Here is a 26,700-nt window from a genome sequence, read left to right as displayed (position 1 = left end):
AAGTGTGAGCCATTAATGGTGGTTTGGAATCTTAATGGCTCCCATTAATCAGGACAATTAGTCTCTAAGGTGCCACAAGTACTCCTTTTCTGTTTTACTTGTAAGTCTTCCTGTATACCTGTGTGCTGGCAAGTGGGTAATGAACTCTTACAGTGACATGTGATCATGTCACCTGAACTGAACATGTTTAACCTGGTGCTTTTCCATTGAGAAGGAGGAGTGGGAACCCAGAGGGACAAAGGATTCATGCCTTATGCAAAAGATATATAAGTGGGTGGAACAGCACAAAGGGAGGCAGCCATCATGAGAAATCCCCTAGCTACCACCTGAGCTGGAACAAGGGCTGTACCGGTGGAAAGGATTGTGCCCAGACTAGGAAGGCATCCAGTCTGTGAAAGAAACTTATTGAAACATCTCTGAGGGTGAGGTTTTACCTGTATTCAGTTTTATTTAATGTACTAGACTTAGACTTGGGTTTTTTATTTTATTTTGCTTGGTAATTCACTTTCTTCTGTCTGTCACTACTTGGAACCACTTAAATCCTACTTTCTGTATTTAATAAAATCACTTTTTACTTATGAATTGACCCAAAGTATGTATTAATACTTGGGGGGTGGGGGCAAACAGCTGTGTATACCTCTATTAGTGTTAGAGGGCGAACAATTTATGAGTTTACCCTGTGTAAAACGGATTTACTTGGGGTTAGGGGAGGTGGTTCAGACCTGGGTCTGGGTTTGCAGCAGGCTAGTGGGTCTGGCTCAAACCAGGCAGGGCACTGAAGTCGTAAGCTGCCAGGCCAGGAAAGCAGGAGCAGAAGTAGCCTTGGCACATCAGGTGGCAGCCCCCAAGGGGCTTTCTGTGATCCAACCCGTCACAAGGCAGACAATTATACAATTTGTTAATATTAGTAAGCTTTGATTCTTGTCTGCTTAACAATATTTTTAACACTATTGTCCAGAAGCATGTCTGTCAGGTTTTTTGTACTGTGTTGTATGTGATGCTTTATACTTTTAATGGCAACTCATTAAAAACCTAAACTTTTATTGTCACCTGTCACACATTGATATGAGACCTCCGTTATTTCCTGTTTTCTCTGAGGGCATTGTCTGATGGTTGTAGATAAACGTTTTGTTCTCAGTGGTAGCCACTAAAAAGAAACCTCCTTACCCTGGAAAGATTATGAGCTAAGTCAGGATAAGAAAAAGAAAGGAACAAAAGGATTTGTGGGTAAGGGAGGTCATGTGTTACGGTAAGGTATATGGCTGATGAAGTTAGTGATGCATGTATATTGAATGTTTTACAGATCTTTGGGGAGAGAGACATTCTTAGCTGGGGGAACACTAATATTTATATTTTTTATTGTATTATCTCAATTTTATCTAATGCACCTTATATTTTAATTGACACTGAATTTGATTATGGCAAGAGTTTATATTGGGGGGAAATCAATGGTCGTTAATAAAGAACCCTGAACTGTGACATTATAGTTGGAAATAGAGGTAACAAAATGAACTTTCAGACAAGGTATGTGAACTGCAGGGCCTATCACCAACTAAGGACTGCAGAGATTCTCAGAGCGTAAAGACCTTTAGGGTGGTAAGCATTGTTACAGCATGGCTCACCATAGAGGTTATTGAGGCAGATGTATATTGGAATCATTCACCTATTATTGAAGATTACTATAAGCATCTTGTATAATTTACTTGTCATTCAGAGGCATGAGAATTCAGTAATAGTCTGTGTATACCATATGATGCAGAATAACATTTATGATGATTTTAATAACTTCGCTTGTGGTGTCTGTGCAGTGGACCTACAAGCTTATTACAGGTCACCAAAGAAGGGGAGTGGCATTGGCGTAGGGAAAAATGTCATTTATGGCTGGTTTAGGTGTATTTCTTCACACTTGGTGGTGATAATAGTAGTTGCAATATACCCATCATTTACCATTGGTTACCATACAGTGGTGTACAAGATACATTTATTTCCTTTTCCACAATAGAGGGATACCGCAGTATCTGAGATGCCATTATGTCTTACCTATTGCTAAATGTTGGCCATTTCACCAATGTACATCACACTTTTGGAACAATTGTAGGGAATTTCTAAAGATTCTTATTCCTTATTTAATGTCCTTTTACTTTATAGCAAGCTTACTTTCCTTTTAAATACTACCAGGGTATATTTCTGCTTTCAGACTCTTTTATTCACCATTTGCTTGAGGCATTTTGCAAAGCACTCCCATGTTCTAAACTTTATAGCAGTGTCAGAAATGTTCAAGAGTGAGAATTAAACTGGAAAAATGTTTAGCAAAATAAAACTTACTTCTCACTGATGGAAAGCTGTTACAAAGTATCTGAATATTTTTTAATATCTATAAACCTAAAGTAAAGTTTAGTCTTGTCCAAAAACATTAGACTCTGATCTATAAAAAAGAACATATAGGTTTAACATCTGGGTGACTCAGGATGTTCTATTTATTTGCAGAAATATAGCATGGATACTAACTCATTCTCATATACTGCAGGATTTTTTGCACTGTTCTGGAATTGTAGACGTGTCTTGCAGTGCTCCTTTAATAGGTATGGTTAAAGTATTCACAGGAAAAACTTTTTCACTAGGAGGGTGGTGAAACACTAGAATGCGCTACCTAGGGAGGTGGTAGAATCTCCTTCCTTAGAAGTTTTTAAGGTCAGGCTTGACAAAGCCCTGGCTGGGATGGTTTAGTTGGGGATTGGTCCTGCTTTGAGCAGGGGGTTGGACTAGATGACCTCCTGAGGTCCCTTCCAACCCTGATATTCTATGATTCTATGATTCAGAAGAGGGCTGTGGTTACTAGGATAACTGTAAATGTCTCCGTTGGCTTATATGCAGCCATTGACCATTCTGATTTTTTTGCCCTTTTTGTAACTTTCAGATAAAGATGGAATATTCTTGTTTCTCTCTAGTTTCCTAAAGAGTTCCTTAGCATCATAAAATAGCTTTTAATATTCTAGACCCAATAAAGTAAGTATGGGGTGAATGCATATAGATAATACGTGGAGAAACTAAAAAAAACCAAGATTTGATTTGCATTCTCTATCATTCTTATATTGCTTCAAGAAGAAAATTAGAAGTGACTCATGATTTTCAGCTCCAGGAGAAAGAAGGCATTCATCTTCCTTTCTTCTGTCCCAGTAAAAAAAAACCTTTTAGATACTATTTTCTAGATCTAATGGCATCTCCATAGATCTTAGGAGTTAGGGTCTTCAGGTTGTTTATTTTCATTGAAGGACTCCAGAAGGTTTAAACTTTATATTCCACAGCCCCTTAACAAAATGGATCAGAACTAGTATTAGAGTCATAAAAGGGGTCCCTTGTCCCTTACGAATAACTAGCCAATTTGAATATGCTTACTGTCTTCTGTGCAGAAAGGAAATTATCCTTAGATCTGCAGGGCAGTCCCTTGGTCATGCCCTTACAGGTTTTCCATACATTAGTAGGTAGACATGAGCAACTCAGATATTGCTTTTGGATGTCTGTTTCTTAATTCAGTGATTTGAGGAGAGACTGTTTACTACTCCATGTTTTTTAAATGCCGATCCTGGGCAAAACTGTTTCTCTACAGAGCCTGTTAATCTCAGATTGTAGTGGGAGAAAAATAATTATTCTGTTACTTGTAAATTGCTTTTCTGTGAGAGTCTCTCTTGATCTGAAATGCCATACCCAGCTTCCAGTGGTGAATGCGTCTTCTGTCATGTACGTAGTAGAGAAAGTTTTATAGTTTAATTGCAGTGATAGATTTAGTTATCCCTAGGAGGGGACACCAAATTCCATGTAATGGAAGGATCTAGCTACATATTGGGGTGGGGGGGGACCTCTCAAAAATGCATCTTACAAGTAAGGTGAAAGCTTTTTTGAGTACAGTGCTAAATTTTATAGCAGACAGAATTTCATGTGATTGAGAGGCCTGTGGAAATGCAGTATTTGTATTGGCTGGGTTTCAGCTAATAAAATTTCCTAGGATGATTGGAGAGCACGAAATTCTTCCTTTGTCTATTTTTTTGGTGTCAGAGACTTCTGTCCCTAAAGAATAGCTTCTGTGGTATAAAATTTGAATGTAAAGACTGAAACGGCATATTATATTTTTTTTCCTTTAGAGGTAAAGAAAGTGGTGTGGGTGTGCCTCTGCAGTCAGAATGCAGTGATAATGATTTGTTGGCATTTGTAGCAGTATTGGAAATAGTCAAAAGGTACTACTGCAGATGGTTTTGCTTAATAGAATTTATAAGTGCTCCTTGTGGGGGAGGAAGGTGGAGATGTTTGTCAGCTGTGATGTAATTCTTTTTAGATTCTGAGCTCATAAAGCCTGCTCTAGTCTCTAGGAATCACTTTTTGTTAGGTGCCGCTGCCTACAGGTTCTATGAATGCAAGCAAACAAAACATTGTGATGCTAGAATTGTCAAATAGATTAGGCTGATTAACGTTATTCTAATAAAGACTTAGTGAAATAGATTTGCTATGCTTAAGGACATTACTGGATTTACTCACTTTGCCTTTAAACAAATCGTTTTATTTAGAATTTTGTCGCAACGTGTCACTCAGTACAGAAGTCATCGTCTGGCTTCCTGAGGCCTATGTGGCATATTAATTCTCAAGGAAATTAGCCTTAACGCTGTCTAAGTGTGCAGTGCTAATAAGTTACTTTGAGAACAAATTGTTCTAAGTCTTGTTCACCTTTTTATGGAGTTAGGTTCCTTTTGTTCAGATTTTTTGAAGTTAGTGTTGCATCCTCTGCATCCTCTAAATTTGTCTATTTTCCCAGCCTACTCAGTGAAAGCTGAGAAGTTTTAAGTTTTGCAGTTCTTACCAAAACCAAACAAACAGTGTTGCATCCCTGCAAGCATAAGAACTGGAAATATTGCTAACCTTCTGGCTCTCTGAGAAGAAGATAAAATGTCCATAATACAAGTTAACCACATAAAGAATAGGTTTTAAAATTGGCTTGCTTGAAAGCCTGCAGGGATCTCTCCTGATTTGCCTGTCTCAGCAATCTTGTCTTCCTGCATCTACTTATGCCAACCTGTGTACGTTTGTATGTTCAAATCTTGCCTCCTAGGTACATCTGCACTTACAGCAGTGTGCAGAGTAGAGACACTGCATACCTGCCTAGAACTGCTATAAATAGTGTAGGCGGTGATGCATGCTTAGGTGAGTAGTATTATCTGAACCAAAGTGAGCTGTAGCTCACGAAAGCTCATGCTCAAATAAACTGGTTAGTCTCTAAGGTGCCACAAGTACTCCTTTTCTTTTTGCGAATACAGACTAACACGGCTGTTACTCTGAAACACATCTATAGGGTTGCCAGGTTATGGTTTTTGACCGGACTGCCCAGTGAAAAGGGCCCCTGGTGGTGCCGACTTAGCTGTTAAAAGTCCGATCAGTGGCACAGCGGGGCCCAGAGCTAAAGCAGGCTCCTTGCCTGCCTTAGCTCTGTGCAGCTCCCAGAAGTGGCTGCCAGGTTCTTGCGGCCCTTAGGTGCATGCGCAGCCAGGGCGGCTCCACACACTCCCCACTCCTGAGTGCTGGCTCCACAGCTCCCATTGGCCAGGAACCGTGGCCAATGGGAGCCAAAGGGGTGGTGCCTGCGGGTGGGCGTGCTGCATGTGGAGACTCCCTAGCCACCCATGCACCTAGGGACCTCAGGAACCTGGCAGCCACTTCCTGGGAGCCACGGTAAGCACTGCTGGGACCCCACACCTGCTCCTACATCCCAACCCCCCAACCTCTCATTTCTGACCCCACCCGGAGCCCGCACCCCACCCCGGAGCCCATATCCCCCTGCACTCCTTCCCTCTGCCCCAGCCCGGAGGGAAGGGGGGATGGAGCGAGGTGGGGGCAGGGCCTCAGAGAAGGGGTGGGGCCTCTGGGAAAGCGCAGGGCAGGGGTGTACAGTTTTGTGCCATTAAAAAGTTGGCAACCCTACACATTTATACCCTACACAACTCTCTGCCCAAGCAGTGCTTCCCACATCTACACTGCTGTTTTTTAGCAGTATAGTGTCCCACTGTTGGAGACTTTTACTACATGTAGCTACACACCTTAGTGAGAAGTGTGGGCACAGCCTGCCTTTCACTATCATATGTAGCTACACATGTAGTGCCCGTACTCTGCATACAGCCGTACGTGTAGACGTAGCCCTAATGTACAAAATGTTCCCTCCTACCGCACTTCATTGTAGTATGTTCCAAAGAACTCTAGAAAACTAGCCACCTTAAGACTAGCTAGTGCACAGGTTCTGAGCCTTGGTTAAAATTCTACCCCAGGAGATTCAGCCACACAGCTTCCCTCAAAAATAAGATGATAGCTAAATCATCTGGATTGCATTGAAAATCTCCGCTGAATATCTCTAAAAATTAATAAACTTGGCTTTGATAATTTGATGTAGCTTTCATATGTACAAATGACAGCCATTCTGTCATTCCTTATTGGCTCTTTTAGCCTCAACTACATACTGGTCAATTATCTGATGGAAAGAAAATATGCATAAGAATACAACCTTCCCATATGTTAAATGGGAAAATGACATGTCTGCCACTTCTGTTCTCTGGAAATTAGAAGGCAGTCTGAAATACATAGGGTTTATCTAGTCATAATAAGACTTAAGTGTAAAATCGGATACCATTTATTTTTCAGTCTTTTGAAATAAGCAGCTAATGTCTGCACACTTAACAGATGGCATTTATATTAATTATTTCTTTAAATACTGATTGATTTTTCGCTCCAAGACATGAGTACCAGTACATCAGATTTCTGGATTCTCTGCCTTTAGTTCAGGTTTTCACTTTTACAAATAACAAAAATGGGCAACCACCAACAAGACTATCATTCAGCACTGGTCTAAATGAGTAGCATAATTGTACAGTAGTTCTGAAGCTTTCCCTGAATAGTAGGAGTCCAGAACCCCCTAGATTGGCATCTACATTCTGTTGTTTATATAATACGTAACTTACTGAATTCCGCTGGAAACTATAAATGAGCGGTGAGGAATAGGAGGACATGGAGACTCCTTATGGATGTGACATATAGAACAGCTGTGAGATAAAGTCTATATACGTTTCTATAGCAAAGATTTTTAATGTATTTTTGTTTTGTTTTTTGTTTTAGGCTTATGGTATGTCTGCTTTGCCTCTAAACTTGATAAAAGGAACTAGAAGTCCTACTTACGAACGTTTAGAGAACACTGAAGATATTGAAGACGTAGAACAACATATACTAAGGATTAAATCAAAGGTTTGGTTTTTACCTACATTTCAAACTTTTCCATTTATAGTGTTCCTGTTGCTCAGCACTTCATTATGGTATAATGTTTGGGTCATTGCTCATTTTCACAATGTCAGAGGGACAGAAGTTAATATTCTCCATTCTTCCAAAGTTAGGTTCTCTCAGTTTCCAGTTTCTCTTCCAGATGATGGATTCCTTACATGTGTTGGGACTTGGGTCAAAAGTACTCAGTACGATAGCAGAAAATGCACTATTAACTTGTGCACTAGTGAATGCCTGTTTTTGTTCACAGGGGGTACCTAACAAAAATGACTTGATAGTGTTCATTGTAGGTGCTGAAAAAATAAATCTGTTGTTGATCTCAGAACTAAATAAATATTATAGAACAATGAAAAGTATAAACTAAATAAATACTTATTGCAAAGGACTCTATTTAGATTGAGAGCTGTCACTTAATTTATAGATTATAGTTTTGTGGTTGCACTCATTAGTCACATTCATCTAATCATGTATCCTGGATGTGGCGATGTAAAACTTTTTTTTTTGTAGGAAAACAGAACTCTCTAATCCTCTCTTCACCACTCTGTCCCTAAAAGAGGCTATATTTGTAAAGTGGCATTTCCTGTGAACCCATATTCCTTGGTATTTAATGATTTTGGCCAGGATTTTGCCTCCAGTTTTTCTTAATTGCAAGTTTTAATTACTCCCTGTTATATTTTACATGAAAGTGTTAAATAGAAAGTGATTTCAGCAATGAGAATACTTCAAACTGAAAATTTGTAGCAGCAGACAGGTATGAGACACTTGGTCTTGTGGCAGATTTGATTTTTATTTTTTTGTAAGGCCAGATTCTTGTGGAGTAGAGTTCACATCTCAGTTGACACTATTGTTGGCAATCTCATAAGAAAGACATATGATTCAATGGGCCTGTAAGTTGAACCACCTTTCTCCCCTATAGGTGGTCCGTCCAGCTCAAAATTGAGGCATGTTGGTGGAACATTTTGGGGTAGCATCTCTTGTATATAAAAGGAGATCTCAATCCCTTAGCTATTAAGAGCACTAAATTTACTGAATCCTTCTAAAGAGACTTCCAGTTTAAACTTCTTAGCAGAAAATTGTAATTAAAATGGTGTAAAAATTATTAGAGATGCAGCAAAACTGAGATATCGCAATGTTTAAGGACTCCTTTATTTAAAAAAAAATCTCTGAATGGGAAATGCACGTTTAATGGTTTTTGTATCAAAAATAGGTTTATAGTGACACATTCAATCCTTAAGAATGTTTGCCTTAAGTAACCTATAATTGTAAGACACAGGTTATCTGATGTTAAAATCAGCTTGCTGATTCGTTCATATGTTACCTAATACTTTTTTGTGATTGATTGCTTATAGTATTCATACAACTCATTACTGCACATGTGCAACTAAAAAGATTGTATATTTAGCTTGCTTAGCTCCTACACTGTATTAAGTACACTCAGATTTCTTAAAATACTCATGCCCAGCATTTGGAAGGTCAAAGGAGTTAAATGTTCTTGAGAATTTGTCAGATATAGAAATCTCCAAATATGGATTTGACTGTTAAAGGTTGATGAACTCAACTGGTTTATGGAACAATTCTGATCTTTGTGTTTTGGAAATTTTTATGCTGACTGTGTCCTTTAAAGGGTACTGCTCCTGAATGTACTTGAAAAGATGTGAAATATAGCTGACTTTGTATTGACTAGAAGAAAAAATGGAGAGCTGGAAAGAAAGTATTAAAAATAGAAATGGGCTAAAATGAAATTAGTGTCTTACAAACTGAATTTACAGTATTGTATGCAATTCTGACTTCATAGAGCTGCCAGAGCCTGTTATACAGATGTTAAATTTTATTCTTCTTTCATACATTTTTCACAGACTGTTCCATTATTTTCACACCTCCATTTTGATTAACAGTGCAAAGATGGTCGGCCTTTACCAACAAGGGACAGACGGAACCTACAGCAACTTGAAGAGAGGCTAAGGACACTTCGAAGGAGAGAGAGACATCTGGAATTTATTGAGAGAAGCTGCTGGACAAAGTTCTGCGGAGCCATGCGACCTCTAAAAGTAAAAAAGCAAAACGGGTCTTTCATTTTATGCCTGCTTCACTGTAGAATAACTATTTCTGACTTTTTAGGTTCTTTTCCATTTAGCACATTGGCATAAAACTATTCGATGAAATAGCCTGCTGTCATAAATGTAAAGGGAAGGGTAACCACCTTTCTGTATACAGTGCTATAAAATCCCTCCTGACCAGAGGCAACATCCTGTTACCTGTAAAGGGTTAAGAAACTCAGCTAACCTGGCTGGCACGTGACCCAAAGGACCAATAGGGGAACAAGATACTTTCAGATCTTGCTGCGGGGAAAGGCTTTTGTTTGTGCTCTTTGTTTACGTGTTTGTTCTCTCTTGGGACTGAGAGAGGCCAGGCAGAAATCCATCTTCTCCCACCCATCCTAATCCAAGTCTCCAATATTGCAACCAGTCAGTATAGGTAAGCGAGGCAAGGCAGATTAGTTTCTCTTTTGTTTTATGTGAATTTTCCCTGTGTTAAGAAGGAGGTTTATTCCTGTTTTCTGTAACTTTAAGGCTTTGCCCAGGGGGTGATCCTCTGTGTTTTGAATCTGAATACCCTGCAAAGTATTTTTTCATCCTGATTTTACAGAGGTGATTCTTTTACCTTTTCTTTAATTAAAATTCTTCTTTTAAGAACCTGATTGCTTTTTCATTGTTCTTAAGATCCAAGGGTTTGGGTCTGTGTTCACCTGTAAAATTTGTGAGGATTATTATCAAGCCTTCTCCAGGAAAGGGGGTGTAGTGCTTGGGGGGGATATTTTGGGGAAAGATGTCTCCAAGTGGTCTCTTTCCCTGTTCTTTGTTCACCACTCCTGGTGGTGGCAGTATACTGTTCAAGGATGTCAAGGTTCCTCCCCCACTCTGAACGCTAGGGTACAGTTGTGGGGACCTACATGAAAACCTCCTAAGCTTATCTTTACCAGCTTAGGTCAAAAAGTTCCCCAAGGTACAAAATATTCCACCCTTTGTCCTTGGATTGGCCACTACCACTACCAAACAAATACTGGTTACTGGGGAAGAGCTGTTTGGAAATGTCTTTCCCCCCAATACTTCCCAAAACCTTGCACCCCACTTCCTGGACCAGGTTTGGTAAAAAGCCTCACCAATTTGCCTAGGTGACTACAGACCCAGACCCCTTGGATCTTAAGAACAATGAGCAATCCTCCCAACACTTGCACCCCCCCCTTTCCTGGGAAATGTTGGATACAAAGCCTCACCAATTTGCATAGGTGACCACAGACCCAAACCCTTGGATCTGAGAACAATGAAAAAGCATTTTCTTACAAGAAGACTTTTAATAGAAATAGAAGTAAATAGAAGGAAAGAAATCCCCTCTGTAAAATCAGGATAGTAGATACCTTACAGGGTAATTAGATTCAAAACATAGAGAATCCCTCTAGGCAAAACCTTAAGTTACAAAAAAGATACATAGACAGAAATAGTTATTCTATTCAGCACAATTCTTTTCTCAGCCATTTAAAGAAATCATAATCTAACACACATACCTAGCTAGATTACTTACTAAAAGTTCTAAGACTCCATTCCTGGTCTATCCCCGGCAGAAACAGCATATAGACAGACAGAGAGACCCTTTGTTTCTCTCCCTCCTCCCAGCTTTTGAAAGTATCTTGTCTCCTCATTGGTCATTTTGGTCAGGTGCCAGCGAGGTTACCTTTAGCTTCTTAACCCTTTACAGGTGAGAGGAGGTTTCCCCTGGTCAGGAGGGATTTCAAAGGGGTTTACCCTTCCCTTTATATTTATGACAAAGGACAAGGCAAAGTTTGTACCTTGGGGAAGCTTTTTACCTAGGCTGATAAAAATGAGCTTGGGGGTCTTTCATGCGGGTCCCCACATCTGTACCCTAGAGTTCAGAGTGAGGAAGGAACCTTGACACCTGGTAATATTAGATTTGCTTTGTTTTGTTTTCCCCAAATCTGGCATCTTAAAACACAATAAAATGACTTGAAGCCTTTTGTGTGGCAGTTACTGCATCTGAAGTTGTATGAAGCGGTAGCCTGTTACTTTTAATCTGTAGATTGCTTCCTTGAAAGATGCATAGGATGTTGCATATATACCTAACAAAAATATAGCTTATGTCATTTTTTATTGAATAAATGTGCCTTCATTATCTCTTTGAAGTCATCCAGATATAGAAGCTAGTAGCTGCTGTACTTAGTTTTGTGTAACCACAAATATTTTCTTGTGCACTGTAAGAACACTCTTTTATAAGTAGCTGCTATGTTGGCTAGTGCGAAATCAAGAAACTGCTAACACTTAGCACAGATTACAAAGTCAGTACTAGATTATTTAAGTAGTAATATGAACTAGTTGTGGGCAGAAGGTCTGATTTGTATGTATGCAGTGGTGAACTGGAGCCGGTTGTTAAATTAGGAAGCCCTTTTAGCCCTTGTGGGACAACTGGTTCTAAAAGGGCTTCTAAATTTAACAACCGGCCAAAAGTGGCGCCTTATCTGCTGACTCCGTGGGTGCTCTGGGGCTGGAGCACCCACGGGGAAAATTTGGTGGGTGCAAAGCACCCACTGACAGCTCCCCACGCGGCCCCAGCTCTCCTCCTCCTCCTCCTCCCTTGAACGCACCGCCCCACTTCTCCACGCCTGCAGCTTCCCGCGAATCAACTGTTCTCACGGGAAGCCTGGGAGGGCTGAGAATCAAGCGGCAGCTTCGCGCTCAGGCCCAGGGAGGCGGAGGCGAGCTGGGGCAGGGGGCACAAGGAGGACCGCCTGTGCCACAGCAGGTAACTCGGTGGGGGGTGCACAGGGAAACCGCTCCCTGCCCCAGCTCACCTCCGCCTCCCTGGGCCTGAGCACGACACTTGCTTCTCAGCCCTCCCCGGCTTCACGCGTGAACAGCTGATTCGCGGGGAGGCGGGGGGGGAGGTGCGGCGGCAAAGCAGAGCGGGGCGGTGCATTCAGGGGAGGAGGCGGAGGTGAGCTGGGGCCGGGTGTGGGGCGGGGAGCTGCTGGTGGGGGCTCTGCTCCCACCAAATTTTCACCGTGGGTGCTCCAGCCCCAGAGCACCCACAGAGTCGGTGCCTAAGGCGCCACTTTTGAAGTCATCAGTGGGGGGAGCAGCCACTCCCACTGTTCCCCCGCTAGCTACGCTACCCTGCCCCTAGGAGCCAGAGGGACCTGCCGGATGCTTCCTGGGAGCTGCCCAAGGTAAGCACTGCCAGGACTCCCCACCTCACCCCCGGCAGGTCCCTCTGGCTCTTAGGGGCAGGGTGGGCACCCACTACGGTAGCCCACGAGACCCTCCTGCCCGGTTCTGAGGGCAGTCAGGGGACAGGGGTAGATGGGGCAGGGGGTCCCAGGGTGCAGGGGGAGCGTCAAGGAACACAGGGGGTTGGATGGGGCAGGAGTCCCGGGGGGCGGGGGCCGGCCATGACCCCCTCTTGGAGTGAGGGAACTGGTTGTTAAGATTTTGGCAGCTCATCACTGTATGTATGTGTATAAGCAGCTTCACGGTCAACTCATTCAGCTTCTACTATTGTATGTTTACTATGTGTTTCTCTCTATGGTAAGTGTTGTAATTACATAAGTATGTGCACTATACCACCTAACTAATGTGTGTTTCAAAAAACTATTGACATTAATCTTTTGACTCTTATGTTGATTAATATGAAGAAAGCATCGTTAGTGTTTTTGTTCAAGCATAAATACCTGATAAATATGAATTCTATAGCATATTAGAAACCTCCCAAATTAAGTGTTTCAGACATCGCTGTCCTGCAAAGAGAAAATGGTTCTTACAACAAGATGTTTCTTGGCATCATAAGCCATAGTAAGGAAGAAAAGAACTGAGTCACTGCCTCCATGTTCCAATTTTCTATGCCTTTTCTTGTTGGATACATAGAATCCATGTCTCATCTTTCCAGCTTCTAATTCTCTCTCTTCCCCTAGGCCTGAAGACAGAAAAAAAAAGCAGGAGTTGGGACAAAGGGGCTCACTAGCCCTATTATGTGCACTACCTACGTGAATCTTCTGGGGTGAGATCTGCAGGGAGTATGCCCTGTAGCCTGCCTGCTTGATCATAGACACTGACTGTGTTCCATGTTGGTCCTCCTCTGAGGAAACAGGGTGCAGCTTTGTCTCTCTTGGCTTCGGCTGCCAGCTTTAGCTCTGAGGGACTTGTGATTTCTTGTTGGCAGCTGCTACTCCATCTAATTCTCCTTTCCCAGATCTTAGTGTTCTGTCTTCTCTTCGTTCCTGGTCTGGTTCCGTGGATCTGTCTGCCTGGTTGTGGAGAGTGGGAGCCCCAAATTGCTAGCCATGGTCTTTCCCACTGGCATAAATACAGTAGCTTTGCTTCCATTGTGTGCAGGTTTATGGAGAGTGAGGAAAGAATTTCTGTTGGAGCATTCAGTGGGCTGGGTGGGCAGCCTTTCCCTGTTTGGGTATTTGAGCTAGTCCTCGCTAGAGCTCTCCCCCCACAAGCACTCTGGTTGTGTAGCAGTGTTCATAGCAGCTTTTGGAGCAGACCATTTTATTCTGTTCTACACAACCTTCTTTCTTAGCTCTCTGGAGCTGCTTCTCCTCTTCTGTCTGCTGCCATCTCTCCAGAGCCTTCCGTTTAGCACCTAAACATTCTCTGTGGTCTCATGCTGCCTTCTCAAGCTTTGGATATCAAGACTGCTGCTTGTCCTTGAGTTTAGGATGATCTAGATGATTTAGCCACAACTGGAAACCTCAGGATTGAGAGACAGAGACCTAGACCTTGCTCTGTCATCAGGTTCTAGAGTCTTGTGAGGGCTTGAAAGTCTTATCATCCTTACAAGATACAGATTCTCACTTATGAGTCTCTGCTCTATATCGTGAAATGGAAAGTGCTCTCCTAGCTCTTAAATTTTTTGATCCATAAGGTAGCAGTGATAGCAAGCAGATCAAGAAATATATGCTGTTTGTTGTGTAATTCGTGGTGTCCCTAACCACTAGCCTTGGAAACTTCCAGTCAGTTCCTCCTTGATCATTATAAGCAAAGGGATTCTTCTCAAGTGCATTGCATCTTGAGCCTGAACTGTGGCTGCTTGACGGAACAGGCTTTTATTTTGTGGTGTGAGGGAGGCAGGTTTCCGTTCAGGGTTTCATCACCTTAAACTTTTATTTAATTTGATTCATTTGTTCTATTCCAACATTGCCTTTGGCTTCTGAACATCAACCAATTCACAGCTCCAGACTTTATTGGCTCTCAGAACTCTTCCAGAACATTTTTCTAGGTTTTTAAGGCTTATTGTGGCCCCTTTGTGTGTTACTTGAGTGGATTAGTCCCTAGTTTTTGTTTTGTTCCATAGAGAGGGATCATCCCTTTCTTCAATCTCTACAGAGAAAGTAAGACCAGCTTATAAAATATAGGGGTCTCATCAAAACTGAATCAATGAAGCTCAGGGTAGATGACTGTCTATGGTAGGAGCTTTTTCTCTTTTCCTGTAAATGCTTAATCATTTGCTCCTGGAGGAAATTGTGTGCCACTGCCCAATGCAGAATTTGCGCAGAATTAACTTTCTCTGCAGAATTCCTTTTTTTCTCCACAGAATTGGCACTGCAGAGATACTGGCTGTCACTAGGGGCCGCTGGACGCTGGGGACCCAGCTACCTAGTTTGCAATGTGCCAGCATGGGTTGGCTGCAGTTCCCAGCATACACTGAATGAGGGAGGCGGCCTGTGAGCCGCAGACCCACAGTGAGCGGAGTGCCCTGCCTGGTGGGGCTGGAGGCCCTGCAGCTCTTCACACTTTGGCTGATGGGCCTGATCCTTATCTGCCCGAGGGCAGGAGCAGGCCCGGGAGACCTGGCTGCGTTGGCTCTCACAAAGAGTGGGGAAAGGCAGGGCCACAGTGCCTCCCTCGGTGGGACAGTAACAAAGCTGAGTGGAGCCTGTGGCTGGGAGGGGGTGCCCCACATCTAGGCCAGGGGGCACCCTGCAGCTGGGGGAGTGGGAGTGGGTGTGAGTGTCTGGGTTGGGTGGACCCATGCAGCCCCCTTCAGAAGCCCCAAAATAACCCCTCCAGTATCCCCCAAAATGCCCCCTGAGTTCCCCACCCTCTCTCCCTAGCAGTGTCCTCTACTTGGGAGCTTGAAATATGGTAACCTGATGGGAACAAGGTGAAAAATCTAGACTAAAAGACCGGAAGGGCAGAGTTTTCCCCCAAGGTGTGCCCAGCTGACATGTGTGACACATGCAGACTCAGGCATCCAACAAAAGGATAACAGAGAAACAGGAACTGGGTTGTCATAGGGGTTTCTTTAATCTCGACTTCTGGGGGAAATTTTTTTTATGTCAGACATACTCACTGACAAGTATTTTGAAATAAAATATGAAAATAATTGGAACTGGTGTGATTATATTGTTGTTTTGACAAATAAAATTTGAAGAATTTTAAAATATTTTATGCAGAATTCCCCCAGGAGTAATCATTATGGGCATACCCACTTGCCTTCTCCAATATAAAATGCTCCCTCACCCTTAAGCTTGTATCAGACTGGAGACATTAAGAGTCATAGAAAGCAAAGAGGGGTTATGGTCACAAGGTCAAAAATAAGAGTGAACTTAGCTAGTGTCATTTGTTAGAACTCTCAACAAACTGAAGAAACATACCTATTTTATTGTCAGAGCCTTTTTGATATTGGGGATGGGGGGAAGGCTCTGACCCTGGTAAGTAACCATTCTATTTTGCTTTTTCTTCTAAGAAGTGTCTCTAAAGATTAAGCATAATTTTAATATTGTGAAGGTGTCCTACCAGGGAAAATAATTTAAAGCATGAGTGGGTTCCTTTTTGTTTGGATTATCTGAGAAAGCTAGAGGCTCTAGAATAACATTTGTTTTCATTCACAATGCAAAATAAGATGTTAGTTTCACAGTAGTTATTCTCACTGAATAACATTTATTCTATATTAAATACTTAATTTGTATTTACAGTATACAATATACATATAATCTTAAGCATTTGTCGGGGTTTTATAAAATAAAATTTCAATCATTTCACTGGAGATAGTGTGATGTGATTAATTTCTGTACTGTCCAATGAGTACAGTTCAGAAATTGATCTTAAATTGCTCTAATATATATTTTTCCTCAGTATAAAATACTAAATGTGTATTGTTAATGGATTTTCAGGCTCAGTTTTCCCCCAAAGTAAGAGCACAGCCAGTCTAGGATGTTATCTAACATTCTGGGGTCTCTTGAGAGAGATTTAGCAAATAGGCAGTCATTTCCTCCCAAATGTCTCAGGAGCAAAAACAAAGTAAATAGTCCCTTTAATTCAGGATGAGAACACAACAGTTCTGTTTTCAGAGCGGAGGAAGATAGTCATTTACCACAAGAAAAAGGCAAATTATCCCCATTCCTCAGGACAGGATAAACGTTTCCCAGAAGAGCTCTAGTATCTTGTCTTGTGCCTGTATATACCCCTTGGTTACTTCCATTTATTTCCTGCTCAGGTGGGAGACCACAGTTGACTTCAAATGGCAGCCCATGCTTTCATATCATACCATACAACACACACTCTACATGGGTTGGGGATAATGTCTTTCCCTCATTCCATGAATGAATGACAGAGAGGTTCTGTAGATGGTGCACAGACTTTGTCTGCTGTGTTGTAAACCTTCAATTATATGTTTGTTTAGTAGAGGAAACTCAAGACATTTGCAGTCTAGTTTATATTTACTTTATTCTATTTACCATAGTATCTGTAGATTTAGCAATTAGGGATGCTGTTTTACAAAAGTTTATCCAGTCAGGGGTGGTGATCACTCAGTCGAGAATGATCTCTTTCACAGGTTTTATTTTTTATGGGTCCTTTGGTGACTGAGGAGTCTGATCCTGGAGCCACAGGCACATTGGCAAGATGTTGCAGGTGGTGTTGGAAGTCAGAGTTGGGCTGCGATTGCTGCATGACAGTTCTGTCCTTTTCTGGTGTTTTTCTGTGACCAGGGCAAGGCGATTTTCCTCAAAAGTGGGCATTTACTCTCTGACAGGTCTTAGCCAGTTATCCCTATCTTGGGCTGATTGTTTTCCAGTGAGTGGTGTCGATGCCACATATGTCTTGGTGTTTATCTTAAGAGTGTCTTTAAAGTAATGAGGAGTCTGATGGCTTAAAGACTAAAGATTAACAGACTAACAGATTTATTTGGGCATAAACTTTTGTGGGTCCACTTCTTCTTTAAGGTGTCACCGGACTCCTTGTTGTTTTTGTGGATACAGACTTACACAGCTACCTGTTTGATATTTATCTTTAGAGTGTTTCTTTTGGCCTCCCTGTTTCTTTTCTCCTTTGGCGAGTTGGGCATACAACAGTTGTTTCGGTAAGCATTCATCAGGCATGCACACACAGTGCCTGCTCCACCTTAGCTGATGCTAGATAATCAGGGCCTGAACACTGAAGATGTTGGCCTCTGTGAGGACACTGACATTAGAGTGGCAATCCTCCCACTGTATGTTGAGGATCTTCCGAAGAAAGAGCTGGTGCTGGCGTTCCAGGTTTTTCAGATGTTTTTTATCAGTCACCCAAGTCTCACAGCTGTAGAAAAGAATTGGAATTACCACTGCTTTATAAACAACATCTGTTGTGTTTTCTGATGTCTTGATTGTTGAACAGTTGGCAAAACAATCTGCCAAAGGCAAAGCTGGCACAGCGGATTCTGTGCTGAATCTTGACATCTATGTCTGCCCTCTGTGAGAGATGGCTGGCAAAATAGGCAAAGTATTCTACATTTTCCATTTCTTCTCGATCAATGTAAATCTTCCTTGCTGGGTCTGATGATTGACCGGGAGCTGGCTGGTGAAGAACTTCTGCTTTACCAATGTTCAGGTTGAAGGTTGCTGTCCATCCAGTATTGGATGTGGTAGACAGTCTTGGGTTAATGTTTTCATAGCTCCTGAGAAAAGGGTGGGTGCCAGTACACAAGCCTTGTTTCACGCCACTTTGGATGACAAAGGGCTCAGAAGTAGAGCCACTGCACAGGGAGGAGGCAGTCATCTGGTCATGGAGGAGTCTTATGATGGTGATAAATTTGCTTCGCCAACCAAACTTCAACATGATTTTCCACAGAGCTTCACGGTTGACAGTCAGATTTTGGTCAGATCGATAAAGGCCATATATAGCACCTGGTGGTGTTCTTGACACCTGGTGGTCGTGGTAACATTTTTCCTGGATCTCCCTAGCTGTGAAAAACATGTCAGTGGTGCCACGTGATGTTCTGAAGTCACTCTGGGAATATTTGCTCCGCAAGAGATATTGAAGATACTGAGGATTGAAGTCTTTGGATGTGGTATTGCTATCTGTGTGATTTGGATTGCTTTCTATGTTTTGGTTCAATCCTGATGAATATGACTGAGGGCAGGAGCAGGCCTGGGAGACCGGGATGAATATGACTGACCTCACCAGGTGGTGGTCAGTCCGGCAATCATTGGCTTCTCTCATGACATGGGTGATTTGGACATTTCTTAGATCCCGTGTTCCTACAATGACATAGTCTTAGGAGGTGCCATTGTTTTGAATGGGGGTGTTGCCAAGTTGTTTTGTACTTATTGCTTTGTCTGAAGATTGTGTTTGTGATTGCATGGTCATGTTTGTGCATTTGCCAAGTGAAAGGATGCCATTGGAATTGGTCTTGCCTACTCCTTCCCTTCCAATGGTGCTAGTCCATACATTAAAATCTTGGCCAACTTCTGCGGTGAAGTCCCCTGAGAGGATTATTTTATTTATTTTTTTTGAATAGATGCCAGAATTTTTATTAAGGTGTAGAAGGATTCTTTCTGCTTTTCTTCAGCATCAAGTGTTGGTGCATGTGTAATGATGATGTTGGGAAATGACTTATTGACCAACTGGATGTAGAGGGTTATAAGGTGCTCATTGATGCAGATGGGGAGCTCAGTTAGGTGGTTGACTAGAAGGCTCTTGATTGCAAAGCCAACACCGTGTATTTGCCTGTCACTTGCTGGTTTTCCTTTCCAGAAGAAAGTGTAAACACCACCCTCTTCCCTAAAGTGGCCTTCATCTGCACTTCTTGTCTTGCTGAGAGCAGCAATGTCAGTGTTGTACTTAAGAGTTCTCAGGCGACAATTGCTGTTGTGCGTTTGGGTCTTTCACTTCTTTGAGTTGTCTAGGAGTGTACGGACATTCCAAGTTGCAAGAAACATTTTTGTTTTTCAACCTCATTGGGAGTGATCCCTCTGGACGTGGTTATCCAGTCAGGTATGATGAGAGAGCCTATGTTTGGGGCACCTTTTCTAGCCCCTTCCATATATGAGGTGAGCAGAGGGGTTCCTAAAAAGGCTTGCTCAGTCATGACTGCTGCTGCCAAAAATGCACCCCATCTCAATCCAGGGGCACATGACAACCATCTTGCGGTCACCACCGGCAAGTGGGTCTGTGAGCAGGGACTCGTGATCACTTCACCTGTCCCATTGCCACTCGTCCATCACCAGAGGACTTGTATGGATGGAGGAGGGGATAAAGTTCTTCGTGTGAAAGAAGCCTGTGTGTGAGTAGTTTAATGTGGGGAAGCCATTGCACACGAACAGCCACACAAATCTTGGCAGAAGAGGCACCTGTGTCTTGCGGCAAGGAGGTCCGAGATGACCAGCGGTTTCTTCTCCATTGCAGCCTTCATCCACCTTTGCAGCCATTGAGAGGTGATCCCGTTTTATCCTCCTGCTCTGCCGTTCAGGTCTTATACTGGGTTGTGTTGTGTTGGGCTGCACTTTGGTATCTTGCCTTCAACCTTACTGCCATGGGTGACCCTACCAGGAGCACAGGACTCCCAACGGCATCATTCTTAGGATCTTAAGTATACGCAAGCTTCTCCACCACATCAGGGTGGCAGCCAAAGGATAGTCCATATGGCTTGCATAAAATGAGCAATGTTACCTCCAAGAATATGTTAAAAGCTAAGTTATAGGAACCAAGCATACCAAACAGAATCAAAATGTAAAAAAACCCAAAAGCCAAATCCAAACAATATACCTTTCATCTTGCCTTAGCCTTTTGCAAAACCTGAGCTCCAGGATATAATCCAGTGGGGGTAGGAGGGAGGGATCTGAAAGCTTCTGTACTGAGGAAATCCTGCTGCTCGTCTTAAGCGGACCCACACATATATCAAAAGCAACCCAGCTGACCTTTAGTATTGCAGTGGAGTATAGGGTAGGGTAAGGGACAGTTTCTCAGATAACCAGATTCTAACCTATTTCCAGCTTTTAAAAATCACAAAATGCAGCAGACTTTATACTTCTGAGTTTTGTTATATATTTCTTCTCTCTTTTAATCCACATTAAACTATATTATTTTCATGATGTGGCTTTTAAATACTTCTGTACAAATTTTTACACTTCGTAGTATTGCATACTCAAGTTGCTGATGGATTTTGCATCTTCCTTGGTCAGGCAACATTTTTTTTTTTTTTTGTAGCATTGTTGGCAAATTATAGCGTAAGAGAACCCTTTACAACTGTTGCTTGGTACGTGTGACATGATATGTAAATCCTGAGAATGCGTCCACAGCAGGCCTGTCAGCTCCACTCTGTTAATCTGCAGTAGGCACCAGACTGGGAGTAGGTGGGTTAACTGGAAAGCCCAGCTCAGTGAGGGGCTGACTGGTGTGAGAGGAGAAGTCCAACTGTCACTCTACAAGCGGCCTGGCTGGAGCAGGGAATTGCTTGAGAGACTTCTGCTTGCCAGAGACTCCCTGTGGGAAGGTAGGCTTGGTGTGGGACTGATTGGCTTGTCACTAATGATATATCTGATTGGAGCTGAGTAAGTTTGCTGCGGATGGTGCTGTGCCTGAAAGGGATGACAACTTAAGATCTTTTGTTTCCTTATGCAGAAGTGGGGACCTAGTGATGGTTTTCGCAAGTCCCTAAGTGACCAGGTCATATCTCGCCAGTGTAATGGTGAGATACTTTGTATGTAGTTGAACAAAGTGACTAGGATTTGTATGATTCTGTTGCAGTAAGTAATGTGATGAGCAAGTTGTTAGAGAAAAGGGCAAGATGCAATTAACTAGGAAAGAGATGGAAATAGTGACGCATGAATATACTATAGCTAAAGTTAGACTATTTGATGATAAAAGGTAATTTCAATAGTTGAATTTTTCTGTGATTAAAGACCTGTTACAGGATCATAAACTTTATGCTTAAATTCCGTATTTTAAAATGGAATTTTGTTTTATGGATGTCATAGTCTCCTGGGAACCTGGGAGTGAAAGTCTGCTTATTTTTTAAATAAACAAATCGTTCATGGATTAAGATTCACTAGCTTTATTTTTAACTTGTGTGAAGGGATACCAGTTTTTGTTCTCGTTATTTTCCTGAAAATGTGTGCTGCTTGAAGGAGTGTTCCACGTGCTTGTTCCATTTTCTTTAATGGGGCAGAGGTTGCAAAAAGTCCTGACTTCCTCTGCAGGCCCAAGGATGCTCCATTTTCCTATTCATTTTTCCCATCCTCAAGATCATTGAATTGTGGGATGGTGGTGGCTCTAGAACAGAGTTGGGCAAACTACAGCCCGCGGGCCACATCCGGCTCAGCCGTCCTGCCCAGCCCCGGAGCTCCTGGCCCAGGAGGCTGTCTCCCCTCCCCCACAGCCATGCCGCCACGCGGCGCAATGCTCTGGGCGGCGGGGCTGCAGAGCCCGGCCTGACCTGGTGCTCTGCACTGCGTGGCTGCCTCTCCTGGTGCAGCCGCTTTGCCAGCCACCGGTGCTCCAGGCAGCGTGGTAAGGGGGCAGGGAGTGGGGGGGGCAGTTGGATAGAGGACAGAGGAGTTCGGGTGGTGGATAGGGGTTGGGACAGTCAGAGGGTGGGAAATGGGGGTTGAATGGGGGCAGGGGTCCTGGGGGGGGGCAGTCAGGAAGGAGAGGAGGGGTTGGATGGGGCAGCGGGGGGCAGTTAGGGGCACGGGGTCTGGGGGTGGGCAGGGGACCGAGAGCCGGGGAGGGGTGGATGGGGCAGGAGTCCTGGGAGGGCCAGCAGGGGCCGAGAAGCAGGGGGGTCGGATAGGTGGGTGCCGGGCCATGCCTGGCTGTTTGGGGAGGCACAGCCTCCCCTAACCGGCCCTCTATACAATTTCAGAAACCCGATGCAGCCCTCAGGCCAAAAAGTTTGCCCACCCCTGTTCTAGAATGTTCCTCTTTTCCAGAGGCAAACACCATGCCCAAGACTGCTAGAGGATCGGAACAGTCTTATGCAAGATGATCCCTAGCATTTGAATTTGTTGCCTGCGTGACACTTCTACTGTAGCTGTTGTTTACTATAGAAGACCACAAATAGGAACTGAACTCTACCTTCTGTGAAAAAGCCCTGCACATCATTAGATTATCAAGGTGGTCTGACTTAGTTCCTGCAAGTCGGTCAGGAAAAGAAGGGGGGGAGAGCCTATAAATAACTTTGAATTTTCTTTAAGTGATTTTAATGTAAAACCTATCTAAAAATAGTTTAATCTTCATGTGGGTTTGTTACTTTCAGATAAAATGGGCAAAAATGTTCTTTCTATGGAACATAAGTATACTTTAGTTTTCACAAGTGTGTGGTTTTGACTGTCTTACTGTGAAAGTTCTTTATTTTCAACTTAGTACAACTTTCCGCTTCTTGGAAGAGTGTTTACTACTAGGATTCAGTTGTGGGTGAGACTGAATGTGGTAAACGTTGTTGGTACAAAACCCCAAATCCTTAGAATATAATGTTTCAGTAACTTCCCTAGAAAATCTTGGATCCGATAATTTCTACTAAATGTTGCTACAATGGTAATTTATTTTTACTTTGAAAAGTTAAGTACAGGTCAGGATGAGGCATACAAAACAATGAAATACAAGAAATCACTTGGAGGCATTACTTCTGTAACAAAGAAGCGATAGGATTAAACTCTCACAAAGGGGAGACGTTACCCTGTTAATAGTCATTTAACTTGTAATTTAACATTGCATTAATGTAGGTAAAGACTGCATGAGACATATGCTTTCAGATAGTGATCCATGTTGTAAAAAACCGTTGGCTGAAACTCAACTTAATCAGCACTTGGAAGTACAGATGTGATTTGCCACCTTGAGATTAATCCAACTCATTTTCTGTTTTTTAAGAGTATCTTGGGGAAAACAATGATGTGGATTGAATGGAAGGATCCTTGCCAGAGACTCAGTTACGTAGTCAACAGGTCCCTCTTAGAGGAGACCCTAAACTAGCTAGCTAGAGCCTTTATCCAAGAAATAGACTAGTATAATGGAAAATGCACAATGCAGAGCAAAGTTTTGGTGGTTTTTTCATTCCTAATAGCATATTTCTCTTTATACCCAATTTCATTCTTACGCTAGGCTCTATTGATGGTAATTACATCTTTTTGTCACTATATATTCTCAGCTTTTTAGATATGTAACAATGACACATACTACAGTATACCCATGATTTAAGTTTGTCTTTAGGACTTTGAGAAGTCAGCTTTCAGTTGAACTACAAAATTCTGAAACTGTTGAAAAAACATTCCCACTGAAAAAAAATTAAACCAGTTTCCATACCAGTGGTGTTAACACCATAAATTATTAAAAGCCCGAAGAATCTTAATCAATTTATTCACTTTTTTCACTTCTCTGAGCTTGCACAAATGAAAAGCAAGGAAGCTTTATTTTAAGTTCTCAAGAGTTTGGGTTGCAGACATTGCCGGGAAATGTTTGTGTTTGATTTAAAAAAAAATTTTTTTTTTTCAAATAATTCAGGAAAACTTTATTGATCTAAGGTTTTGTAAAAGCTTGTCTTTACCAAATTTAAATTTTGGGAAGAATTTTGGGACAGTTTCCTTCTAAACTGCAGCTCAAATTTAATGCTGCTTATATCTTTTTCTCTTGTGAAGTGTTCTGGGACTCTGTATGACTAGTTACTTTTTTTTCTTTTGCTACTATAATTTTTTTGCCATTTCATGACTGAGATTAGACTTTTGCATTGTCTCTCTCTCTACACAGGACTACCCCTAAAGATAATTCAGAGACATAGGCAGTCACACTGTGTAAAACCCTATTTGTGGAGTAGTGCTTCACACAGAAAACATGTTGTCCCAGTGTCCTTGGTACCTGAAAATTACTACTTCCATGCTGTAAAAGATCATGAGAATTGCAGTCATTGGAGATGCTTGAGCTAATAGTCCCTATGTTAAAAAGTGGACCTACTGGCAGGTCATTCTCCATGAAGTGTTTTCTACTAGGGAATATTCTTTGTTCATTGGTGGTATAGAACATGAATTTAATCTTCAAGGCATGCCGCAAGGCTTGTGTTTACCTGGGATTTTCTCAGAGAAGAGTTGAAGGAGTTGGGTAGAATTGAGAACCATTAGTTTCAATATTTGAAAAAAGAAAAGGAGTACTTTGAAAGGTTCTCAATTATAGGACTGTTGGTGTTACTAATACATTGTGACATGACTCTAGATAGTAAAGTCGATTTGTATAAAGAATTTTTTTAAAATATTTTTGTAAGTGCCAGTGATTCATATAGTAGCTTTTATAGTCCAAAATAAATGCAGTTTATAGCTTTGGGGTAATGTTTGTCTGATTAGTATAACTGTGCATGAAAATCCTTGAAAGTTAAATCTTTCTGTAATTACTTTTATAGCAGTCATAACTCTAAAATCTTCTGTGTATTTGTATACTATTTTTAATATCTGTAATCAAAATATTTTACATAAGGGTTTCTCAATATAGAATGTAGCCATTTCAGAGGTTTTTAGAGCACAATTATTCACAGGCAGTTACAAGATGTAGAAAACTAGTTCTGCTGTCACTAAGTGCAGGGGACGGGGGAGTGGGGAAAGAAATATCAGGGCAGATTTATAATTCTTAATAGTAGTACAGCGGAGGCACAGTGACCAACATGTTCAGGAACAAGTTCTCATTAATTAGTATTATCTAACAGTGAAATCTACTAAAATTTCTGGTAGAGAAATATACCTGATTTAAAGAAAAAATATTCTCTTTTTCTATGGAGATCTTTTCTTTATATTTCACTTGACTAGAATCTTTTTCTCAGGTACAAAATACGTTAAATCAAGTTTGTTAGGTAACCATTAGCACAAATATTCAGTTGTATCCACTAAATAAGGTCCAACTTCGTATCTGTATTAAACTGCTCTGAGAAGTTGTTTCACAAGGATTTGAATTAAATAATTCAATTATGCAAAAATTTGCTGTGTTTCTACTATTTGTAGTTATGTCAACCATGCAGCCATAGTGGAAACTTTCCAGTGTAGTTGGTCAAAGTTACTCAATTTTTTTTAAAAAGTACAACAACAAAAAAACTTGCTTTTCCTCTTCTAAAACTCTGAGCAAAGTGGTAATTGCAAGGAGCCTTTGTAAATATGAATGAATAAGGAAACTGAGACCAAATGCATTTTACTTGTGCATTGACTTAGGATTTTGAAGGGTGATATTATATTAGAAATCCATCTTTCCTAAATTATGGGCTCAAAATTATGAAAACATAGATATCTACAGTCTGAAGATATGTCGGTTTATGCCAGTTGAGAATCTGGCCACTTGTCTTCAAAGCCCTGTATAATTATGCTTCTCTCTCCCCCTGATATCCACCCTGTCTTCTTTCTGTGTCACTTCTGTTACCTTCTGTGGCGGTCCCCCGTGCATGGACTCATCATCTTGAGCTGGTGCACGAGGACCCCAGCCCTGCATTCACATAAGGGCTCACTTTTCTTTATGCCTACAAGAAACTGACTCAAAATGACAATGTAAGTGGGGGATATAACTTCAAAAAAAAAAAAAAAAAAGTTGTTACTAATGTATTGTTGAGATATAGACAGTCACCGCAATTACTTTTATATTATACACTGTTGCTTGGTTCTAGTCTATCTTGTCTTTTTTAGCTTGAGGTCTTTGGGGAAGTGGCTATGCTTTTTTGATCCTTTTGACATGATGCTTTTACTGGGTTATACAAAGTTGCTCAGTTGTCATCTTGATTAGGTTCTGAATTTAGGGAAAACTTTGACTTTCCTTTTTGTTTTACTTTTGTTTAGAATTATGGAACCCTTGGATGGTTAAATCAGATATTAGACATATATGTCACTAGTTACTGTATAAATGGGATTATTCCTGCATATGAAAAGCATCCTGATATTTTCCTCTATGTTAATAAGTGTGAAGGTCTAATGGTAGCTTCCAAATTTGGACCTTGTTCAGCTTCAGAAGCTCTGGATAACAGTTGCACAGTTAACAGTGAAGCAATATCTCCATACCACTGATCAAATTATAAGTGCCTGTACTGGTTAAAGATTTAAAGATTTTACTGGTGAACAGTAGTGAGAACCATTTTAATTTTTTTATACTCACAGACCCCATTTGGGGT

General features: G+C 41.7%; 1 protein-coding gene across 5 annotated transcripts in view; it reads left to right on the top strand.

Moving 5' to 3' along the window:
- The window catches only part of LMBRD1 (LMBR1 domain containing 1), a 241,864-nt gene that overhangs the window by 136,163 nt on the left and 79,001 nt on the right, over positions 1–26,700 (top strand). For all 5 annotated transcript variants that reach the window (XM_077812671.1, XM_077812673.1, XM_077812670.1 and 2 more), the window contains exons 8-9: positions 7,147–7,272; positions 9,201–9,353. In XM_077812671.1, the coding sequence (XP_077668797.1) occupies positions 7,147–7,272; positions 9,201–9,353 (279 nt within the window). The remainder of the gene's footprint in view (positions 1–7,146; positions 7,273–9,200; positions 9,354–26,700) is intronic.

Source organism: Eretmochelys imbricata, chromosome 3, assembly GCF_965152235.1.
Source record: "Eretmochelys imbricata isolate rEreImb1 chromosome 3, rEreImb1.hap1, whole genome shotgun sequence".
Taxonomy (NCBI): domain Eukaryota; kingdom Metazoa; phylum Chordata; order Testudines; family Cheloniidae; genus Eretmochelys; species Eretmochelys imbricata.
The sequence above is the reverse complement of the archived record's forward strand: the minus strand, read 5'-3'. Positions and strand labels throughout refer to the sequence as shown.